Source organism: Sturnira hondurensis, unplaced genomic scaffold (assembly GCF_014824575.4).
Source record: "Sturnira hondurensis isolate 20B ecotype Veracruz unplaced genomic scaffold, ASM1482457v3 Scaffold0007208, whole genome shotgun sequence".
In the NCBI taxonomy this organism is placed as follows: domain Eukaryota; kingdom Metazoa; phylum Chordata; class Mammalia; order Chiroptera; family Phyllostomidae; genus Sturnira; species Sturnira hondurensis.
The window spans coordinates 5,510,345-5,533,092 of NW_028079839.1; the positions used below are offsets into that span (position 1 = coordinate 5,510,345).

General features: G+C 58.5%; 1 protein-coding gene across 2 annotated transcripts in view; it reads left to right on the forward strand.

Moving 5' to 3' along the window:
• INPP5A (inositol polyphosphate-5-phosphatase A) overlaps positions 1-22,748 on the forward strand; it is a 146,620-nt gene that overhangs the window by 90,853 nt on the left and 33,019 nt on the right. For both annotated transcript variants that reach the window (XM_037051247.1, XM_037051248.1), the window contains exons 6-8: positions 8,328-8,431; positions 13,447-13,499; positions 14,772-14,891. In XM_037051247.1, coding sequence (XP_036907142.1) covers positions 8,328-8,431; positions 13,447-13,499; positions 14,772-14,891 — 277 coding nt within the window. The remainder of the gene's footprint in view (positions 1-8,327; positions 8,432-13,446; positions 13,500-14,771; positions 14,892-22,748) is intronic.

Here is a 22,748-nt window from a genome sequence, read left to right on the forward strand (position 1 = left end):
CGTGCAGCTGTGTGTCCAAGGGTCACATGACTCTAGCACGGCTTACCAGGCCTCCACATGTCAGTGACAAGACCTGTGACAGTGACAGGCAATAAGTGTGCTCGGAGAACTGAGGCGTGTGAGGAGCGTGTGTCAGTCCAAAAGCACTCAGTGTCCCAGCTGGGCGGGGTGCAGGTGTGGGTGCAGGTGTGAGGTGTGTGCACAGGCGCAAGTGCAGGGCACTGGAGTGGGGTGTCGGGTGTGGGATGCAGTTGTAGGTACAGGTTGAGGTGCTAGATCTGGGGTTCAGGTATGGCCAATGCAGAATTGGGGTGCCGGTGTGGGGCTCCAGTGTGGGGTGAGGGTGCGGATGCAGGGCACAGGGTGCAGCCAGCATCTCAGGCAGGGGTGCTGCCTGCCCCTCCTCTGTAGCCCACGCGTTTCAAAATGCATCTAGGTAGAAACTTCGGGACCCTGGAAGGTGCAGATGAAGAGAGACAAAGGTGGCTCCCAGTGTCAGGTTCAACATGCGACGGGCTGGGAAGCCATCACTGCCTCACAGCAAGGAGAAGCTAGACAGCTCTTCTCAGAGCCTCTGGGGAGCTGAGGTTACAGGGCACACTGCGTCAGAGAGACGGGCACAGGCCCACACACAGCCCTCACCAGACAGGGGCCGTTGCTGCAGCGGCCCAGAGCTGCACATGGGAGGCCGGAGCCGAGTGCAGGAGATGCCTAGGGACCCCGCCTGGCGCCCACACACTTCCGTGGGTTTCTCCAGGTGCCCACCACATTCTCAGGGTGGAGATCAGAGAAAAACTCCCCCAAGCCTCTGGCAGGGGAGGGGAAGCCGATACTTTGAAGTGTGTGTGTGTGTGTGTGTGTGTGTGTGTGTGTGTGTGTGCTGAGAAGCACACATGGGGACACACGCTGACTGTGAGACTGAGCCCCACTCACGGGACACAGAGCAGTCCCTCACCCAAACCGCAGCACTGCAGCTCCCAGCCAAGGCTCAGGGTGGTGGATTCTGCAGGCTCAGACCCTGTGTAGACTGGAGCATCTCTGGGGCCCCATGACAGCAGAGGGGACAGGAGCAGGACCCTTGAGGATGCTGTAGCCTCTGAGCTTGCAGGAAACACGGCCTGGCTCCTCCCAGGTCAACGTAAAACCCTACACGAAAGGCCTGTCTACCTCAGTTTCTCCTGCCCAGTTATTTACGTGCTGCTTTCAACAAAAACCTACAAACCTGGCTGGTGTAGCTCAGTGGATTGAGTGTGGGCCAGCGAACCACATGATCGCGGTTCGATTCCCAGTCAGGACACATGCCTGGGTGCAGGCCAGTTCCCAGCAGGGGACCCATGAGAGGCAACCATACTTTGATATTTCTCTCCTTCCCTTCCTCTCTAAAGATAAATAAACAAAATCTTTAAAAAATGTAAAAATACACCCCAAAGAGAAAAGTATGCATAGACTCAGATATCACACAGATTTGGAGCTTTCAGAATGGGAACTAAAAATAACTGGTCAATTTCCTGAGGGATCTAATGGAAAAGTGGACATGCGAGGACAGACGGGTGACACAAGAGGAGAGGTGGAGATGCTAAGAAAGAATAAAAAGGGAAGGCCGATGCCAGAAACGCTGCGGGAGAAACGAAGAGCTTGTCTGAATGACAGCCTTAGATGGGCTTGTCATTCTGCACATTGCTGAGGAAAGGTCCAGTGACCTGGAAGGCGTGTCATTAAGAACTTTCCAAACTGAAAAGACAAAGAGGAAAAGAAAGAACTAAGGTCCAAGAACCGTGGGACAGCTACAAAAGGTGTGTGTGTGTGTGACAGGGAGGGACAGAAGAAATACCTGAGTGGCAAAGAATTTTCCAAAGGCAATAATGGACATGAAGCCACAGAACCTGAAAGCTCAGAAAACTTCAAACAGGTTAAATACCAGGAAATCTGTACCCAGTCCCGTTCTATCCAAACCACAGCAGGCTGAAGATGAGGGGGGTGGGGTGGGCTGGACACCCGGCTCGAAAGAACAAGGGGTTATACTCGGCTTCTCTTCAGAAGCTGTGCAGGCAAGGAGCGTGGTGTGAAATATTTACATTGTTGTAAATTCTGGGTTGTAAACAACCTAGAATTTTAAATAAAACAAGCAACTTGTCCTTCAAAGGTGAGGAAGAAAGACCCACCATCCAACCATGCGCCGCCTGCTGGAGGAGACCCGCCGGGATGTGCACGGTTGCAGGAAGACGAGAGAGAAGGGCGGGAGCAGGCGGTGTCCAGCCCACGCCAATGGGGAGGAGGCAGGGCTGGCTCTGTGGGCCTCAGACAGAGTGGACGAGTGAGGAGAGCTACCTGGGAGAGAGAGGGGCATCCGAGGTGGTGAAGAGTCGGTTCTCAGAGAACTTAGGACGACCCCTCATGTGTGTGCATCTGAGAGCGGAGCACCCGGGCACATGAGGCAGAAACGGGTAGATCTGCAGTGAGAAGCAGACAGAGGCACTGTTGCGGCTGCAGACTTGCACGGCCTGCTGCAGGGGTGGAGGCCCAGCGGGCAGACCACCAGTGAAGACAGAGCTGGACCCAGCCACAGCATCGGCCACCTGGTCTAATCGACATTTCTAGGGACAGTCCATTCAACAGTAGCAGAACCCATCCTTCTCAAGTCACATGGAATAGTCACCAAGACAGGCCACATGCTGGTCCACAAACACACCTCCCTGAACTTGAAAGGACGGAAACCATACAAAGTATCCTTTTGGACCACAGTGGAGTTGCAGGGGAATCAGTGATAGAGAGATAAGGGGAAACCCTCAGATACTTGGGGTATTAAACAGCTCACTTCCAAGTAGCATATGGGTCAGAGGAGAAGTCTCAAGAGAAATTTGAAAAATATTTTGAACTAAATGAAAACAAGACCACAACTTACCACAGATGTCAGGGTGTGGAGAAGCGGTACATTTGTGACAGCACACATTGGAAAAAAGTGGGCAGGTGGTCTTTGATCCACGTTTCAGCCTTCGGAAACAAGAAGAGGACAGATTAAATCCCAACTAGGCATACGAAAAGAAATGATAAAAATTGGAGCATAAATCAATGAAATTGAAAGCAGGAGCTCAATAAAGAAAATTAACAAAACCAGAAGTTGGTTCTTTGAAAAGATCAATAAAATTGATAACCTCTGGCTAGGCTGACCAAGGGAAACAAGAAGACAAATCGCTAACATTAGAAATGAGAAGGAGCCATCACTACGGACCCTGTGGACATTAAAGGGTGATGGAGGCATCTTATGAACACATCTGTGCTTATGAATTTGACAGCTCAGGTGGACTGATTCCTTTAAAGAAACAGTCTACCACAGAGAGTGTCACACATGATCACGTCCTCACACAGAAAGGACTAGATCGTCTGAATAGACCTTTATTACCAAAGAAATGGAGTCTATAAGTAATAACCCTCTAAAAAAGAAAACATTCGGCCCAGATGATTTCACTGGTGAATTCAACCAAACATTTAAGGAAGAAATTATTCCCGTTCTCTATAGTCTCTTCCAAATAATAAAAGAAGAGGAAATACTTCCAAACAGATGTTATGAGGCCACATTGCCCCAACACTGAAACCATGCAATGACGTTACAGAAGAAGGAAGGCTGCAGGCGGGTGTCCGTTGTGACGACGAAACGTAGATGTTCTAAAGATGGATCGGCAGCTGGCCATCAGCCCTGTGAGAGGAGCTGTGCAGCCCGACCAGTAGAGGTTTGTTCCTGGTGTGCAAGGCTGCTTTGACATTCCAAAGCAAATTAATGTGATCGATCACATCAGCAGGCTAACAGATAAAAGTCACACGATCATATTCATAGGTGCAGAAAAGCATTTGACCAAATTCGGCACCCATGCATAATAAAAACTCTCAGCAAACGAAGAGTGAGAACTCCTCAACTTGATAAAGAAGGCTGCAGAAACCTGCAGCTGACGGGAGACTTCACAGTGAGGACCCGGATGCTCTGCCCCACAGACCAGCAACCAGGCAGGGTGACCGCTCTTCCAGGACCTCTCCAGCACTGTTCTGGAGTCCTGGCTGCTGTGGTAAGACAAAGAAGGGAAATGAAAGGCTCACAGTTTGGGGAGGGAGCAAAACAATTGTCTGAGTCTGAGGCGCCGTGGTTTTCTCTGCAGAAAACCCCATGGAACCAACCACAGAACTGGCAGCACTGAGCAAGGCTGCGAGCCCGAGGTCGGATGCAGCAGTCAGCCGCGTTCCTGGGCACCATCGACGAGCAAGCAGGACTGGAGATTAAAAACGCAGCGCCATCCACGTCGGCACACGCAGAAAAGAAGGGCTGAGGACTAAGTGTCACAATATGTGTGCAAGAGCTACGTGAGGAGAACTGCAAAACTCTGGAGCGTGAGATCAAAGATCTAACCGAATGGAGACATGTTCCCTGTTCCCAGGCAGGAAGACTCAACGCGGTCGAGAGACCAGTCCTTCCCGACCTGATCTGCAGGCTCAGTGCAATCCCAGCAGGTGATGAGCCACAGATTGGGACACAGTGTCTGCAAAAGACACAGCTGGTGACAGGCTGCTGTTCAAAGTAAACAAAGCACTCCTAAACTTCTCTAAGAAAACAGCCTAATTAATAATGAGCCAAAAATTTAAACAGACATCTCACCTAAGAAGATACACAGATGACAAAAGAACACACGAAGAACGCTGAATGTGGCGTGTCGTCCGAAAAATGCAAATTGAAGCAGTGTGAGGCCCGACACACCTGCCGGGATGTCCGAGCCCTAGAGCACTGACCACACTGAACGCGGGTGAGCGTGTGGGATGGTGGGAATGTGTTCGTGCTGAGGGCAGGCTGGTGCAGCCACCTTGGGGGCAGTTTGGCCATTTCTTAAACAAAACTAACCTCTTTCGTAGCGTGGCACCCAGCAGTCACATCCCTTGGTGTTATTTAAATGAGTTGACAACTTATGTCCACACAAAAACCTGTGCAGAAATATTTGTAGCATTGCTATTCATTATTACCAGAAACCGGAAGCAACCAGACTAATACCACAGCGAATGGGCACATGACCGGCAGCCCCTCCATTCAGCTGGTGCTGTTCAGCAATGAAATGGGGTGAGCTGTGAAGCCACAAAAAGACATGGGGGAAGCTCAGTGTATACATGTGACCCTCGACCAACGTGGGTTTGAACTGCATGGCTCCAGGTGTGTGGATTATTTTCAGGGAAGACCTGGACTGTTTTGGATCCGCTTAGGAGTTCGTGGGTGCAGAGGGCCGACTGCAAGCATTGATTCTCCTTGTTTTCCAGCAGGGACGTGAGCACCCTAGCATCTCGGTATCCATGGGGTTGGGGGGAGGGTGGCTGGGGCCAGTCCCCCATGGGTACCAAGGACAAGTTATTGACTGCATGGGGTTCGGTGTCCCTAATCCCTGTGGTGTTTGAGGGTCAACTGCATCACCGAGTGAATGAAACCAACTGGAAAAGGCTATGTCCAGCAAGTCACTAGCATCATGACATTTCCGGGAAGACCAAGCAAATGGCAGCGAAAGGGTGGTGGCTGCAGGGGAGGGTGACGGGGGGCACAGGGGCTTCTTCCGTGTGCCGTGACAGTGGTGGACATGTGGTATTGTGCACGTGTGAAACGCACATAGGACACACGACAGAGCCAGTGCCCCCCGTGTCAAGTGTGGACCTGAGAGAGCAGTGGCGTGTCCCCCGTGGATGCAAGACGTTGATAATGGAAGCGGTGGGGACAGGGGTGTGGGGGCTCTGCTTCTGCTCCGTCTTCAGTGGTCACAGAACTCTCTACGAGTGGAGTGTGTTTTCAAACAAAGAATAAAGGCCTCCTTGCCCGCCTTGCACCTCCCAATCTTTCTCCTTCCCCAAAGCTGACGAGCTTCCAGCTCAAGCACCAGTGCCTCGTGCAGCAGCCCCCCACGACTGTCCGCATTTACATAAAACACTGCAGACCCATACACACTCCACTGCCCCGGAACAGCGCTCGGTGGGCTGTCTGCACGGCACACACCTGGCACACTGGGGCCTGGGGGTGTCTGTGAGGTGGGCGTCTGCCCGGCACTCCATTGCAGAGCCATGCGTCCCTCTGCAGCTTGAGCTGGTGGCCACTGTGACCACTTAGTCTCTGCCAGAAGGAGCCCTGTGCCTGAACAGGCTCTCAGTAGGAACGTTCCCTCATCCTCAGGTGTGGACGACCTGCACCCCAGCTATGAGCTGCAGGCCCTCGAGGAGAGAGTAAGGTGTAGATGGGCCCTCCCCGGGGGTGAGGGGGAGCCTGCACATGTTCATAGCACCAGGAAAGTGGTGCCACCAGGGGGTCCATGAGGTCCCAGAACCCTTGGCCACCCTCTCATCCAGGACACTGTGCAGGTGACCATCTGGGAGGAGCGGGGACACCCCTCACCTACACATTTGCCTCATGGACCCGGGCAGCCCTCAGCTCTCCAGACAGGCCGGACTCCCTTGCCCATCCTGGCTGCTGTGCCCTTCTCCCAGCTGCCCCCATCCCTGTTGCCCCAGCCCCGCCCTGTGGGCACACCCAGGAACTCTGTGTCCCCTGAGCCGTGGGTGGGGCTACCCCCATCCCCATTTCCCAGGAGTCCAGACCATGTACTGTGTTTGTGTCCCGTGCCCTTGTCCACATCTGTTCCTGTCCCATGTGTGGCTCCACTCCATGTCCCATCTCCATGTCACATGTCTGGGGCCCCGTTTCTGTCCTCTGTGCTCCTGGGGGTTAAAACCATGGAAAGGGACTGGGGGGGGCACAGTGGGGGGCCCGGAGTGTGTGAGAACCACACGTTGCCGGGGGATGCCAACCCTCCCCAGGGCGTCTGCCCCCAACCCCATGTCCAGTCACCCGGGCAGGTCTCTCTTCGACCTCCAAAGCATGACGCCACTGCAAGGGGCTGGTGTTTGATGAGTGCTGTCCGTGTGCTGCAATGGATGGTGGTTCCTGGAAGGGCTCCTGTGATTCAACACACTTCTGCACTGCTGCCTGTGCAAACAGGTGTTATGGCTGGGTCACTTGTCTGCCGTGCCCACCTGCCCCTGCCCCCGCCTCCTGGCTAACCCGTCTGTCTCCCTGATAGGCATTCAGAGGGGATGGTGGTGAGCTGGGGGTTCTCAGGGGACCAGCGTCAAAACCAGACACTCTGAGGGCACACCCGCAGTTTGGGAGATGGGTCAGAGAGCAGCGCCGTGCCTGGCAAGCGGTTGCCTGTGTTCCCTGAGCCACTGAGCATCTGTCTGGTACAGGTGACACCTGGCTCCACTTCCCCCCTGCACTCCCCTCCCCTCCCCCAGTGCTGCGCCTTTGCCTGGGGCTCTCTCTCCTCTGAACACTTCCCGACACTGCATCCCGTCTCCCTCCTGCTGACTGCCCGTCAGCGGGCCCCTGGGCACGTGTGCTGGGCAAGTGCTGCTTGAGGGGCACGGAGCACAGCCCTCCGGAACTGGGGCAGCACCACTTGTCCTCTGCGGGTCTCTGAGAATATCCTCAGAGCCCAGGGACACCACCTCGTGCCAAGCATTCCTGGCCCAGGAGCAGAGGACCATGTGACATGGGCTAGCAGCCAGGGAGTCTCCCTGTGGCGGTCGCAGCGGCCCCTGTGCAGCCAGGATCCCAACACAGCATCCTGGGAAAGCACCAGCAGTGCTCCAGTGCCCCAGGTCCCCGAGTGAGTGAGGAACAGACTCATACGTTCCTTCCCCAGACCTTGCCATGGCTGGGAGAGGCTGTCCCTGAAAAGAAACCGCCGCAGACTGGGCTGCGAAAGCACCAGGCAGACCCTCTCTGCAGGGGGCAGGCCCAGGGCCTGGGGGGCAGGGGTGGCCCAGCAGGGCACCTTGTCCCGGGAGGTGAGGAGGTGCCGGGCAGGCGGCCAGGAGCTTGCCCCAGGGTGCTCCTCCCTCCCCGTCTCACATAAAAACCCCTTGTCCTTGGACATGAGTGATGTCGGCTGGATGCGGGGAGGAAATCGATGTTATTAAATAAATTTGTATTAAGGTATGAGCGAACGGTAATTCCACGGCCCTGTTAAACGTATTCACGGTTTTAACGGAGGATGCCAATTAGCCCCTGTAAATCTGCAGGCTGGGAGCTGTTAGCAGATAATGAAGTGGAGTGTCAGATTCTGGGTGGTGGACCTCGATTTACGAGCCACAAGCATCGCCGGGAGCAGCCAGCCTGCCGGGTCGGCGCCCTTCATCAGGTCCCCTGGGGGCTACCTTGCTCCCCATGGGCTGCGCGGGTGGGACATAGGGCATTCTGGTGTGGGGCTGGTTGGATGGTGCCCAGCTATGCACACGGTTCTTCTGCTCTTTTCCAGCTAAGAAGTATAAAAAAGTCACTGGCAAAGAGATCTACTCGGACACGCTGGAGAGCACGCCCATGCTGGAGAAGGAGAAGTTTCCACAGGACTATTTCCCCGAGGTGCGTCCCGGGGGCTCCGCTAGCCACCGTCTCTCAGAGCATTCCCTCTGCGGGGCGGTCACGTTGGAAGAGAACTTAGGGGCACACGGTACTCACATTTGCGGGTGGACTCCCACCTGCTGCCGCTGCCCTCCTTCTGGGAGGGTCAGAGATGCGCATGGGCTCCTCTGGGCTGTCTTAGCTGAGCACAGAGAGCGCACAGTGTCTGTGGTTAGAGCGACCGGCAGGTTTTCTGGTCGCTCTTTCCTGGCGAAGGAACCATCCCCAAAGATATAGGCAAATAATGACCAGTTCACCTGGGGCCTGGAGTGTGAGTGGGTCAGTCTGGCTAGTGACCTGCCCAGCACAGGGACACACAGGGTGTGCTTCTGTCCCAGAGTGCTGGTTGTGGCCGGTGAGAGGCGTAGCCGGGAGCCTGGAGCCTGACACTGTCCACGGGCCCCAGGTGGCGGCAGCTGCACCCAGATCAGACACGGCCAGGAGGCACTTTCCCAGGCCTGTCACTTCTGTGCAGCCGCTGCACTGCACACTGGGCTTCGGAGCCTGGGGGGTCAGCAGCCTCAGAGCCAGCACTTCCGGTGTCAACTCATCCCGCTGGCCACCTATGGGTCCAGTGTTGGTCACCCTGTCCTTGACCATCCGTTCAGCTATGGTTGGGTGTGATTCTGTGGGGCTGAGATGGAAGGCCTGCGTCTCCGCCCCCCTTGTGACAGGGGGCTGCTCAGCCCCAAGAAGGATGGTCCCAGCCCCTTCTGCGTGAGGACTGCCTGCAGACCGCCCAACAGATGCCCACCTGCGCTGGGAGCCAACCTTCAGCAAGGCCACAGCTTCACGAACCTGCTTTGTGACCTGAGCCTGGAGGGATAGGTTGTGTCCTCCCCCAGGAAGGATGGGCCCTCTTGTCATGCCAGGACATGGCTTCCTTGTCCACTGTCCCGAGCTAAGGACGCTGTGTCAGAGGTCCGGTCTCCTACACCCACTGCCCTCGGCTCCCCGCTGCCCCTTGCTCACTGTGAGGCTAGAGGAAGACATGCCTAGAAAGGTCTGGGGGCTTCAGTGCTCGGCCTTCCGTGATGAGAGCCAACTCCGTGTCTCCTGGGAGTCCTCCCTGAATGTCTGCCAGGGTGGCGTCCAGTCTGGATGACACGACTGCACTTCCCTGGGAGACATCGAGAGATACGAAGTCAGTTTCAGAGTCCAGTCATGGCTGAGCTCCCAGCCCCCGTCCCAGCCTAGGCCCACCCTTTCTTATTTGAAGTCCACACTAGAGCCCCCTTGGCTGGGGCCCTCACCTGAGGGTGCCCAGAGGCCTGGATGAACAGTGGGAGCTAGAGGGTGCTGGGGACAGGACTGCAGCAGCACAGGGGGTCCCAATCTCTTTCCAGCAGAAGGAGAACCAGGGTGGTGGGGGCACAGCCCTGAGCTGGCCAAGGAAGAGGCTCACATCGTCCCTGGATGCCCTTGGCAACATCCAGGGTCCTGACCCTTCTCGGGCGATGACCCAACACCCACTGGCTGAGAAGCCCCCGGGGCCCCTCTTACTGGTCATGCACCACTGGCTACATGAGGCTGGGCTTGGGGTCTGGGTCGTCCTGGCTCTTCCTTCTCATCCTGGGGTCCATCCCCAGCTTAAATTGGGGCTCACCCCCCCCACCAGGGCAGCTGAAGTTCCCCAGAGGTGGCAGCGATGGCCACGGGCACCTGGGAGGGAAGGCAGGGCTGAGGGGGGTGGCCGGGGGGCTGGCACGCCCAGGTCCCAGCAGCAGGGCTGGGTGGGGCGATCTCATGGCGGCAGCCGGCAGTGCTGGGCACAGGACCTGCATCTGGCGGCCTTGAGGCCGCCCTCCCCCGAGCAGTTTGGTGTCTTTGCAACTTTCTCCTTTCACTGCCACGTTAAAGTGCCAAACTGTTGCACGTGATGAGAGACAGTAGGGAATGATGCACAGGGTCCTCACCTCCGGTCTGAGAGGCCTTGGGGCTGGGCTCCGTCGGCTGCCCTTCACAACTAGCCCCCCTCCGTCCCACTTGTGGGTGCCCCGAATGGGCCCCGGGTGCTCGTTTCCCCCAGCAGGTGCTTCTCCAGGCGCACAGCAGAAGTTAATTAATTCCACTATCTGCTTCTCCCCTGCCCGCAAGGAGGGAGCTGAAGGGGACTCTCACTAAGATCACCGGAGCCTCCCAGGTTCTGTCAGGGACGTGCTGTTCCAGGTGCGCTGTCTTCCTAGGTTCTGGGTGTCCCCCGTGGAAGACGGCCCGTCCCGGTCAGGCCCCTGTGCCCCGGTCAGGGGCCAGTGTCCAGAGGCACGCACTGTGGCGCAGCTGGCCACCTGCTCTCTCTCTTCTGCGTCTTCAGGCCAGGCGTTCAGCTTTGCTTGAACACATTTTGGAGGAGGGAATTAGTTTAAGACGGATTTCCCTTTCTTTTATTACCATCACTTAAGGGTAATCTCAATGTAATTACCATGGTGGAGGCAATTCCAAATCATTACAGCCCTGCATCTAAAACTAACAGAGCTCCCCGCTGATTTATGGCGGCTCCGGCTCGCGTGGCTTGTGGACGCTGCCTCTAAGCAGCACTCCAGACACCGCGAGGCCGTTGTTGGAGAGCAGGTTCGTGTAGTCGATCAGGCCAAGGCGTCTGTCCTCCACCCGTGGTGAGAAATTGGTTGTTGCCATAGATCACAGCACTGCGCTGGGCTCTTATGAAAGATGAATTAATTCCACTAATGCTCCAGAGCGGGCCCTTCACGGGGAAGGCTGTGTGGTGATAACCTTCCCTCAGCCTCCCTTTCTCAGGGTGATTTATGCCATCTTTTAGTAGATGAAACTGCTGGTGTTCCCATCCATCTGCTGCCTAAAGGCATCCTATTAACAGGGGATCCGAGCAGAGACTTAATATTGTGAGGAGGGCGACTCAGCCGCCCCCACTCCCTGCCCAGGCATGACGTGGCTTTCAGTGAGTACTGACAGCCTCTCTGAGAGCCGGGGGACCACCCCAGCCACCGCTGTCCCTGCCCACCACTGCCCAGAGCCCCCAGTGGTGTTTCAGAAAGTGGGGATGGCCAGGAAGCTCAGTACAGAGACTGGAAGGGAGCCCCCGCCCTGCCCACTGTGCTCCACCCCAGGGGGCAAGCTCTGCACGTCGAGCACCTACAGGCGCCTACAGGTCCTTCTGTGGGCTGTGGGCTGAGGGCGCTCTGTCCCTGAGCTGGGGGAGCGCAAGGGGGAGCTGGTCAGGTGGTGAAGGAGGGGGCAGCAGGAAGGAGCCACAGGAGTCCTGGAAGTCTTTGTTCCTGAGGCTGAGGGGTAGAGGAACCCTCCAGAACCCTCCGGGGGCTGATGTGCTGAAGGCGGGGGGCGGGGTGGGGGGCAGTTTGTGCTCATGAGCAGGGGCTTCAGGGCTGGCTCTCCTTCCCAGAAGTGACGGAGCTTGGAGGTTGTGTCCTTGAGGTGTCCCCACATTCCACAGTTCTGTCTGGAGTCCAAGGAGGAGGGAGAGGGGATGTGGGGGCAAGGCCAGGAAGGAGGCGGAGCAGCCCCCTGGGGTGGCCCAGCGCAGGGCCTTTCCTAGGGGGTTGGGAGCCTGCATTTGGGAAGACCCTCACGGGGTCCTCGGGGAGGGGCATCCTCTGCGGCCTGGGGCCTGCCTCCTGCACGGGGACAAGGGAAGTGCCCAGGGTGGGGGAGGTGCTGCCTGTCCAGGAGGGGCCAGCAGACCCAGGCGCACGTCCAGGGCCTTCTCCCTGTGGAGCAACAGGGCTGCTCTGTTCTGTTCTGGACAGATGTCCCCGCCTCCTCCTCTGACATGGGAAGATGTGGGCTTCACCAGGTGAGGGTGGGTCTGTCCCCATCCATGTCCAGTCTGAGCGCACCAGCCACCCGAGTCCCTGAATCAGGCTCCTCCCACCCGTTTGCACAGTTCTTAACCTCCACGCCTCAGTTTTCTGGTTCGTAAAATGGGCACTGGTGGCACCCAGCCTGTGGCTGACAGGAGGATGAAATACTCTCATGAGCCTCGGGGGCACCACCTGTGGACCCCTGGGCATGGCCCCGTCAGGCATGTGGGTGGGGGCAGGACTCAACAGGCCTGTGGACACTGCATCAGCTGGCCAGGGTACCATGCCGCTGGCCTGGGGCTCCTGCAGGGGACCAGGGGGAACAGGACATGGCATCCAGCTTGCACATGTTTGCCAACACCGAGTTTGTGGGCTGGGCCTCGGCAAGGCCACCCGTGTCTCCTGGGGCTTTGCAGGGATTCTGGGCAGGAGCCCCACTCCTCCCACTGCTTAGGCTGTGAAGTGACCCTGTTCAGTGTTGCTATTTAAACAAATACTAATTAAGATAGAAAGGCAACATTTCCAGTGCTCAGTGGCCCTGGGGGGCCAGTGGCTCCCTCCCATTAGGTCTCTGATCCAGGGCCGTGGAGGGCAGTGAGGGTCCCACCCCATGCACCCCACCCGCACTCCGGTCCTCTCAGGTCAGGAACGAACAAGGGAGGGCTGTGGGGAGCCAGTGGCTGTTGTCACAGCTCCTCCAGCAAAGGCCCCTGGGGAGGTGGGGATGCGGAAGCAGCAGTCAGCACTGTGGTTCTGTGGCTTGCTGCCCGCTCATGTGGACTGGGTCTCCTGTGGCAGGTCCAGGCCCCACACTCCAGAGGTGCCGCATGTGCACGGCTCTCGGGGCCTTCATGCCAGCCACTCACCTGCTGCCTGGGACGTCCCTGTACAACGCGGCTCAGACGTCCCAGGGCTCAACCAGGGTGCCCTACTTGGAGCCCGGGTCACCAGCTTCAGCTTTCTTGTAGCTTCTCTCCCATCTGGGTAAGGGGCTGCAGCAATGGTGGAGGCCATGCATGTTTGTGCTGGGCCCTGCCCTGCGCCATGGGCAGGGGCGTGGCATCTCAGCCCCTCGGAGCTGGAAGACCACATGTCCTCTGAAGAGAGGCCTCCACTCTTGCGTGGGAGGCAGAAGCTCCTCCTTCCCCGCTCACCTGCGTGGCCTGTTTGTTTTTTCAGTGCAAGTGGTCACGCAAGGGCTTCGTCCGGACGAGATGGTGCGTCGCGGACTGGTAGGTGTCTCTGCTGACCACTCATCCCTGCTGTGCCGGGCACCAGTCCTGTGTGTTGCCACCCCAGGGGCCGTGGTTGCCCCTCCAGAGCCCCTGCCCTGTGGCCCTTTGTGCTGCCGGTGACTCTGTGGGACACAGACTCTTGACTCCCTGTCCCCGAGTCCCTGAAAGCCCTGCTGCCTCCCATAGGCGTGGCATTTGAGTGGCTCCTTTTGGCAGCTCCGCACTCTGTAGCGGAAGGTGGCCCAGCACTGTGTCCATTGGGGCTTGGGCACGGTGGCATTAGACCCTCACCCAATGACCCCGGCCTGGCCTTCCTGTGGGCAGCTACTCAGTGGCACGATAGGAAACCTCAGTGCCCCATCCTGCGTTCCTGCCTGCCTGCAAAAGCCAGCACTGCTCACCCTAACGTGCGCTGTCTGAGGCACCAGGCCCAAGGGCCACAGTCTGCACCCAGTGCCTGGAGGGCACACGTCCCCATAAATGCTGCTGACAGGCTTGTGCAGGCCAAGCAAGCTGAGGGTGTGCACTCCACTGGTGTGGGGGACATGGGGCAAGGCACAGCCAGGGTCGGCATCTGGCTCCGCAGCCAGCACCCCAACCTGAACCCGGAGTGCCCATCAGGCCCATGGTCAGTCCTGTCTTGCTGGGTTTCGGGTCAGGTGGCCTCGGCTCTGCAGGTGACTGGGGTGGACACGGTAGGGCTGGGGGGTGCCCATACCCTCACCTCACCACAGCCCTGTAGCAGCAGAGGCCACAGGGCTTCCCCTGGGCTGGGGCTCGGGGGCTTCTCATTGGCAGCGAAACAGATCACCTAGTGATCCCCAGTCCCGGGACCCCAGCAGTGAGCACTGCAGGCAGCTGCTGGCTGAGGGAGCCGAAGCCCCTCCCCTTCCCTTCCAGCCCTTCTTCCCTCCCTTCCCTCTCCTCCCCCCTTCACACTCTCCTCCCCCCTTTACTCCCCCCTCCCCTCTGCCTCCTCGGGGCTCACTGGCAGCTTGAGAAAAGCTCCGCCATCTACACGTGCAGTTTGAAACGAGTACTTCAGGCCTCACCTGCCATCTGGGCGGGCCTGTCCTGCTCTGGGAGCCACTGAGGAGGGCAGGGGCCTGGGGCATGGTTGGCTCTGTCCCCCAGCCAGCCCTGGGGCCCCGGCTAGACCTGGCCCCACACCCCGCAGGACCTTGGGCAGGGACAGCATTGTAGGGGCCGCACCCAGGGATCTGAAGCTCTGGCCCTTTGTCACCAAGTCTCCTTCCTCTGTCTCTGCAGTGCCTTTGACTTGGTGAACATCCACCTTTTCCATGATGCTTCCAACCTGGTTGCGTGGGAGACGAGCCCCTCCGTGTATGCGGGCATCCGGCACAAGGCCCTGGGCTACGTGCTCGACAGGTGGGTAAGCCTACCCGGGGGACAAGGCGGCTCTTTTAAGCCACACTTCCTCCCCCTGCCTTTCTGTTTACTGAGCATGTGACGCCTGTTAACGTTGACCCGTTGACTCCACACACAAGTCCTGGCCCATCCCAAGGCTCGAACAGTCCCTCCCAGGTGACTCCGGGAGGGTGGCCTCATGCCCAGATAAGAAAACACAGCCAGAGCTGTGGTGGGAGTAGATGTCAACTGGGGTGTCTCGAAGTCTGACGTTGGTGGCTTGGCCATGAGCGGTGCCTTCTGCTAGAGGCATGGGCTGGTGCCAGGCTGGGGGCTGGGCCCCCCGAGAGTTCCCAGCTGTGCACAGTCAGCCTGGTGAGGCCCAACCTGCCAAGCACTGCCTTACTCCCAGCTCTGCCCCTCACAGTCCAGCTGCCACGCCCTGCTGCTGGGGTCCTGGGTCCCTCACCCGGGGTTGAGCATCTCTGGCGAGGGGTGGGGAGCAGCTTCAGCGATCTTTCAAGCAAGGAGGCTGCTCCTGTTCTTTTCCAGGTTCCCAGCAGCCTCTCCCCAGTTGCCTCTCGAAGCTGGCTTTTCAGGGCCCTCTTACCCTAAACCCCATTGGGTCCTCCAACTGTCTGTGGTGGTCCTTGGCCTTTCGTCAAAGCTGAAAGGCCATCCCTGGAGGGAAGGGCGGCACCTCGAACTTGATGGACGAGTGGGTTTGGCCTGCGGACCAGGGTACCTCTGGATTTGAAGATGGGCCTCTTGCTGGAGTTCATTCTAGACGCCAAGTTCCAGGGCTGCTCACCTACTGCCAGGCCCTGTCCGCCAGCATCCTGTGGCCTAGGGGAAAGTTGGCCACCCACTTGGGGCTTGGGACAGCTGCTCCCTCAGCACAGCAGTCTCCCCATTTCTTCCTGGTGATCGCAGACTTCCCCAGGACCCAGTCTACCCCCCACTCCTGCACAGGGACATCAGCTTACATCCATGTGCTGAGGCCTGTGGCTGTTCTGCTCTTCGGCCCGTGTCACCAGCCAGGCCCTTTCTGGCACTGCACCTGGGACCCCTACTGCCTGGCCCCAGGCTCCCATGTGGTGCACAGGCCCCTCCCTGCAGGCTCCTTCCTTCTGGATTCCTCTCAGCAGGAGGCGCCCTCCACAGGGCGGGGGGATGGGGTCTGCCCCCCAGTGCTGACATTAGCTGGGCATGTGGCTATGATGCTGCTTCACCCGGGGAGCCCTGAGTGAGAGCCTGCACCCTGTCCCAGCACCCAGGTCCCTGCTGCCACCTGCCAGGACCACCCAGAGGTGACAGGAGTGGGAGACGCAGGGTCCGGGTGCCCTGCCCACCCAGGGCCCGGCCCTCAGCCCCTAATGGAGCCTCCTGGGTGTGGGCTGGGCTGGACTCAGAGGTGCTGACCCAAGGCGATGGAGGGGCAGAGCGGACCTGAGCCCAAGCCTGAGCTCTCTACCTACCTGGACAGCTGAAGCCCTGGCCACAGGAAGCCATCCTGCTTCTTGGTCCTAGTGTGCTGACCCGTGACTACCTGTGATGAGGGCTCCCATGTCCCTGTGCAGGGCACCTCGTTCTCTGTTGCCCATTCTCACTCCAGCAGACAGGCCCCAGTGTTACTGTGTCTGTGCCAACGTCCTGGGAACTTGAAAATGCAAGTGCTGCCCTGAGCAGGCTCTCTCTGTGGGCATCGACCTGATAGCGCTGCCTTGGAGCCTGGTGTCTCCATCAGGAGGTGGCAGATGTGCTCTGACACCAGGCTCAGGGAGGCAGCCCTTGGGGCACCTTCCTGGGGCGGGCATCCCTTGCATCAGCCAGGGCCGGTCTCCCTAGTAGCTGCCAGGCTGGGGTGCTGTGGGCAGAGCCGCCATCTCTTGGCTGGCTGGCGCATGGCCAGGACAAGGACCTGCTTAGGGCACGGCTGTGTGCCGTCTTCCGGAAGGCTGCACGACTCTCCCGGGACCTCCCACAGAGCCAGAGCCAGAACCGAGTGTGGGCCCTGAGCAGTCTGGTCTGGGGACCATGGTCAGACTGTCAGTGGGTATGGCATTCTAGTGTGTCAAGGCCCCAGACTGTCATTCCTCTGCAGCCTCGGGGACTGCAGCCTTCGGATTCCGGCCCTTTCCCGTGGCTCCGCATTCCCACGCACCGCCTCTGTGGGGGCTCGGCCAGCCGCAGATCCGGCTGCGTGCAGCACAAAGAGCGGCTCTGTGGGAGTGCGGACGCCGGGCCGCCCTTTCATCGGGGCCACGGACCTTTTGGCAGCCACCAGCAGGCTGCATTCTGTTCTGCCTAGTGCAGGACAATGCCCGGCCAGCCCTTTGAATGGACGCTGCCACCAACAGCGCCCCAGGCACTCTGGGAACCTTGGGGTGCATTGTCTGTAGGCGGTAGACATGGGGAGCAGCCTGCCTTGCCTGCTCCGTCTCTCCAGGAAGCTCTGTGGGTCCAAGTTTCCACCAGCTGGTGGCATCAGACCCATCAGACCCAGGGGAGGTGGCCCGTCAGCCTGAGGCCACCCCCAGGGCAGCTGGTGGAACCCAGGGCTGACACTGAGAGGCGCCCAAGGCTGCTTTTGTGACTCCTGTAGACCTAACATTGCTCCGGAGCAAAAAGCTTGTTTGAAAAATGGAGAGACAGACTTTTTCTCTGAAATCTGTAAACTCTGCAGAAGTATTTAATCCCCCAGCAGCGCCAGGTGTGTGTGCCCCAAGGCCTGGGCCCAAAGCCTTGTGCACAGGCACGCCCAGAGCGCCCTCTCCCCAGCCTGGGCCTTGGGGACGGCTTCCTGCTGGAGCCTCGGGGAGACAGGGTTTCAGTGTTACAAGAGCCGCCTAGGGCCCCTCTGGGGATTTTATTACAAACAATCTTTGTTTTTTGTGCAACTTTTTTTGAGTTTTTGACTTTCTTTACTTTTAATCTGGTTATGAAACTTTAAAAAAAAATAAACCTCCCCCCAGCGTCAGACTGAGGCTCAGGTGAGCGGGCTCCGGGGTGGTGGGGTCCCTGTGGGCCCCTCTGCTCTGGCGGTAGGGACCTGCAGGTGTGCTCTGGACACACGGCCCAGCTCTCGGGAGCATTCAGGGCACCACACTGGCAGCAGGGGCCTCGGCTCTCCGCACCCTCCCGAGGCCGCCTTCCTGATGCCTCCTGGAGCCGCGGCCGTGAAGTGAGACTTCTTTCCACCAGTGACAGGGCTCTTCTGTCTCCCCTTGGAGAGGGGCCTGGCCTAGTTCAACAGAAACGTTTTTACATCACAACTGTGAAATCTCGGCACAAAGCACCCCTTTGTCCCCCCATTATTTTCTCACAAATACAGTCCATTGTCACAGCGCTGAAGTTAATTTGATCAACATTGGGACATTTAACTTTTATGTCCAGTCAAAAGAGTTGTTTCATGCTCATTTTGGGCATTCAGAGGAGATGATGGCCAGAAAAATAATGGTGCAGTGGACAATTCAGAGCAATTAGTTTCCCAGGGAGCGGCGATGTGATGCCGGCCGCCCACGGCCCCCTTTGTCATCCCCGGCCGGTCATCAGTCAGTTGTCAGCCTGCTCAAAGGCCCCCAACCTGAATGTGTGTCTGTAGCCCGTTCCCAGAACTCTGGCCGTCAAGGAGCAGAAGAAAGGCGGTCAGCCCCAGGCAGAGGCCGGGTCCGCAGAACGGGTGCTGGACACTCTCTCCACCACCCAGTCGACTTCCCAGGTCATCCCCTCAGGGGCCTCGGCCCGGAAGCCCAGGCAGTCATCTTCACATTCGTTTGGAGCCCAGCTCAGTAGGGCGTGGGGTCCAGGTCAACAGGCCTATGCCCATCCCCACCCCTTGCCCCCACGTCTCAGGGTGTAGGGCAGGGTCCCACCCCTGGGGGAACCTGTGAAGTCCTTTGAAGCCCCAGCAGATGAGCTCAGCATTCCTCATGTGTCAGAGGGTGATGGTGTGCGAGCTGTGTCCTCTATGGGGAGCTGGTCCACGTGTCCAGGACAGTGTAGGAGGCTGATGGCAGCCACAGTCCCTCCACTCGGCTCTGTCCGGTCCACGTCTCTCCGTGTCTGTCTCGTGGGCCCCTTGCTGAGAAGAATCGTGGACGCCACAACTCCCTGGGGTCCCCACCCTGGACCCTTGTCCTGCCCTTCCCCACCGTCAAGAGGCAGCACCTGCCCTTCCCGCGTGCACAGCCCACCTTCCGGCCCGCTGGCCTGTGTGGATGGACGCCCGTGCTCCCCCGCATCACACTGAGTGCCTGCTCCACGCAGCGTCCCCTGCTGCAGTGCCACTCTGCGGGCCCTGCTCTGGGCCGTCCGCAGGGCTCTGCCATTCCAGACGGTGTCGGGCATGGTGCTTCTGGCTGCCAGCTCTGCCTGCTGCCCAGCACTGTGACCAAGCCAGCTGTGTCCTGCAGCCTGGCATGCACAGCCCCACCTGCCTGGGAGTAGGCTTGTCAGCGGTTCCCCAGAACCTGTGTGGTGGGGTGTTGGCTCCTACGTTTGCTGGGGCTGAAGGGTCAGGGGCTCACTTTCTGGGCAGGCTGCAGGCTGGGGTGGCAGCTGAGCAGGGTGTGAGGCGTGGTTCTCAGTGGAAAAGCGTATTCGACACTGGGACGCTATTTAAAGAACCGGTGAATGTGAGGCTGCTGACGAGGCCCAGTGGGCCCTCAGCCAGGTGCACCAGGTAGTCTTCGGCCGCTCCTCCTCTGCCCGAGACGGTTCTCATGGGGACGGTTGTCATAGGGGCATCATGTGAGAGGGCTGGCAGTGACTTAGTGACCAGGGAGTGCTGACATGATGCTGGGGGCCTGACGCCCAGCAGACCACAGCTCCTGCACTTGAAGGAGCAGCCGTGCAGGATGGAGACCATCGCAGTGAAAAGCCAGGAGCAGCCTGACCGTCCACTCAGCTGCCACACCTGGAGCACAGAGCTGGTGGCCCGAGCAGCACACAGCCCTTTCTCACAGCTCTGTGGCCGTGGTTGTGCGGCCCTGGAGGGCCTGCCAACAGACACCTTCGAGCCATGTCCTACCAGCCCCGTGGGGAGCCTCTGCTGTCTCTTGTTTGGAAGCCGCTGCTGTATCAGATCAGTGCCCTGCCCTGTGACCCATCTGCTGTTCACCACCCGCTGACAGGTGTCCCTGGCACAGACCCGGGGAGCCCCAGGCCTGGAGCAGCCAGGACAGGAGGTGACCTTTTGGGAACATGAGCGGTTCCGTGGGACACCTGGGGCTGAGTGGGTTTTGGCAACCAAGGCCTCAGCAGAGAGAACCCCACCTGGCCCACCTCACTTGGCACTGCTGGTTCAGGGCTGCGGATGTGCCTACAACCCTGAGACTTCTGAGAGTCCGCATGTCACCCGTGACTGGGGAACCCACAGCAGACACGGTGGGCGCTGCTCGGCCCGCCCAGCTGCAGGAAGTGTGGGCTGGGGCCTCGGAGGGTCAGCCCTAAGTGCACTCTGTTGGCCAGTCAGCGGGCTGGCCACGGAGGCCCCCGGGGCAGTGGTTGTTGGAACTGCAGGTGCTGCCCCCTGGGACCAGCCCAGGGACGTCTGGGCATCTCATGCTGATGCTCATGCCGGTTCAGGTTCTGTCGTCAGATCTGTCCTTTTTGCACATGATCCACTGACCACGTCCCTGCCTCAGGAAAGGCCGTCCTCCACAGGCGCCCACGTGATGGCTAGCATCAGCACAGACTGTCCACTGGGCCCACGCAGCGCCGGGCAGCATGGCACCAGCCCACGCTTCCCAGGATGGTGAGACAGACTCCTCAGTTCATTTACAGTAGGTTCAATGCGACCTTCAGGGTTAGGGGAAGCTTCTAAGGAACCTGACATTCTGCCTCGTTTCACTAGTTCACGTTGCTGATGTCTTTGCTGATTAAAAACTGTTGGACAGCAAATGTGGTTTCTACCAGACATGAGAAACAAACCTGGTGTTCTTCGACTCCTAATTATCCGAAACGCCACAGTGTCCCATGGTTAGAACACGAGAGCAGAAAGGAGGACAAGGAGCAGCCCTGCTGGGTCCGCCTCGCAGGAGAGGCATCCCACAGCTGCTTCCTGGTGAGAGACCCAGTGCCCGGACGGCAGCTCCGCTGCTCGAGGCAACAGGTTAGAAAGGCTGTGGTCGTGGAGTGGTTCAGCTGGGGCCCCCGGGGTTGCTGCCCCCATTACCCGAGGGCTTTGCTGTGTAGCACAGGGCATCGGCCCTCCCCCCGCTCGCTGGGAGGACCTTGGTGACGCAGGCAGTGTCACTGCGGTTTGTCTCATGATGAAATCACCTGTCAGAGCAGAAAGACACTCTGTTTTCAAGGCCCCCAAAATTGATTTTTATGGCTGTTCTTGTAATTCCTTTTTTGAATTAGGCACATGATATTGATGTGGGCCTACTTTTTAATCATAATAGCTCTTGACAAGGTAATTAATTTTAAAACAACGGTTTCTTCTCCGGGTCCAAATGGCACTCTGTTGAAATTAAAAGTGAGGTGCGGACCCTGCACTCAGGCGATTGCCTGGCTGGTGGCAGCCCCCCCCCACCTGCCGCCAGCTTCTCAGACCCGCTCGTTATTGATGGGCTCAGGCCGTCACCCCAAGGAAAGCGGGGCCCTGGAACAACGATCAAGTTCAGGTCTTTGATGACAGAGGGACACGGTTCTAGACACGCTGGCGTGCCCCTCCACCCACCACCACAAGGCCCTGTGGGCGGGGGAGCCCTGGTCATGGGAAGGTGGCATGTTCTCTCTCCAAACACTTAGATGTTTTTAAAGTTTCGTGAGTCAGATATTAAACTTGAAATTTGTTAACTTTTGCAAAAGGAATTTGCCTCTAAGTGGGTTCTGCCACCCAATTAGCCAAATAGGAGCTGGCCTCCTACTTCGCAGGCCGTCAGCTGCTTCCAGCTCCTCATAGTGTCTGACTTGCCTCCATCAGCAGCCAACCTGCCTGGAGGCAGCCCTTTCTCCATTTCAGCAGCGGGCCCCAGCTCCAGCACGGACCCCAGAGCAGCAGCGTGTCACAGGCGAGAGGCTGCCCTGGTGTCCCGTGAATGCAGCTCAGGCTGTGTTGTCCTGCGGGCCTCACTCCAGGCCGGGCTGTGACCTCCTTGTTCTGCACCTCTGACCCCACAGCCTCCGAGTGGCCGCCAGGGCCTTGTGCTCCTCTGCTGGGCTGTGATAGATTCTTAGGTGTCCCACCCAAGTACCACAAATTCCTCAGAGCCTCTTGCTGGAGATTCTTGTGTATCCTGGGGACGCCAGGCTCCTGGGACACTGCTGTGGAGTGTGGACAGATGCCAGGGCAAGCGGACAGCAGGCTTCTCTGTGGGCTCAGCCAGCAGTCAGAAATTGGTCAGCATAACGAGCCGGGATGGTACCCATTTTGGTTCCTCAGAGAGGAACAATGTGATTGAAGCCCAATGAGTTTGTCCCTGACTTCTCGTGGTCTAGATGGCTGGCGCCCAGTGTTGTGGGAGTTGGGACTGCGGGGGGCAGGCCTCAAGCCCACAGGGACAGAGCTTCCTTAGGGGGCAGAGCCATCACTGCCCTCTCACTGCCAGTCATGGGGGTGCACCAGGATCTGGACCTCCGACGTCCTCGAGGTGGGGACAGCAAGCCCATGGCCTCTCCTGGTGGGGGACCCGCCTCCTGACCTAGGAGCCGTGCAGGTTATCTGATGGGTGTTTTCTTCTAAAGATGTTGGAGACCAGAAACAAAGTTGATTTCTTCTGGATGGCTGTGATAGCTGGGTTCTTGTGGACAGATGCTCAGACGCTGCCCCTGTCCCCTCACCTGTGAATGGGGGGCAGGCAGCAGGCGAGGTGGGGTCCGTGCCTGGCCTGGACACGACACCAGTCCCTGGGGCTGGGGGAGGCAGGG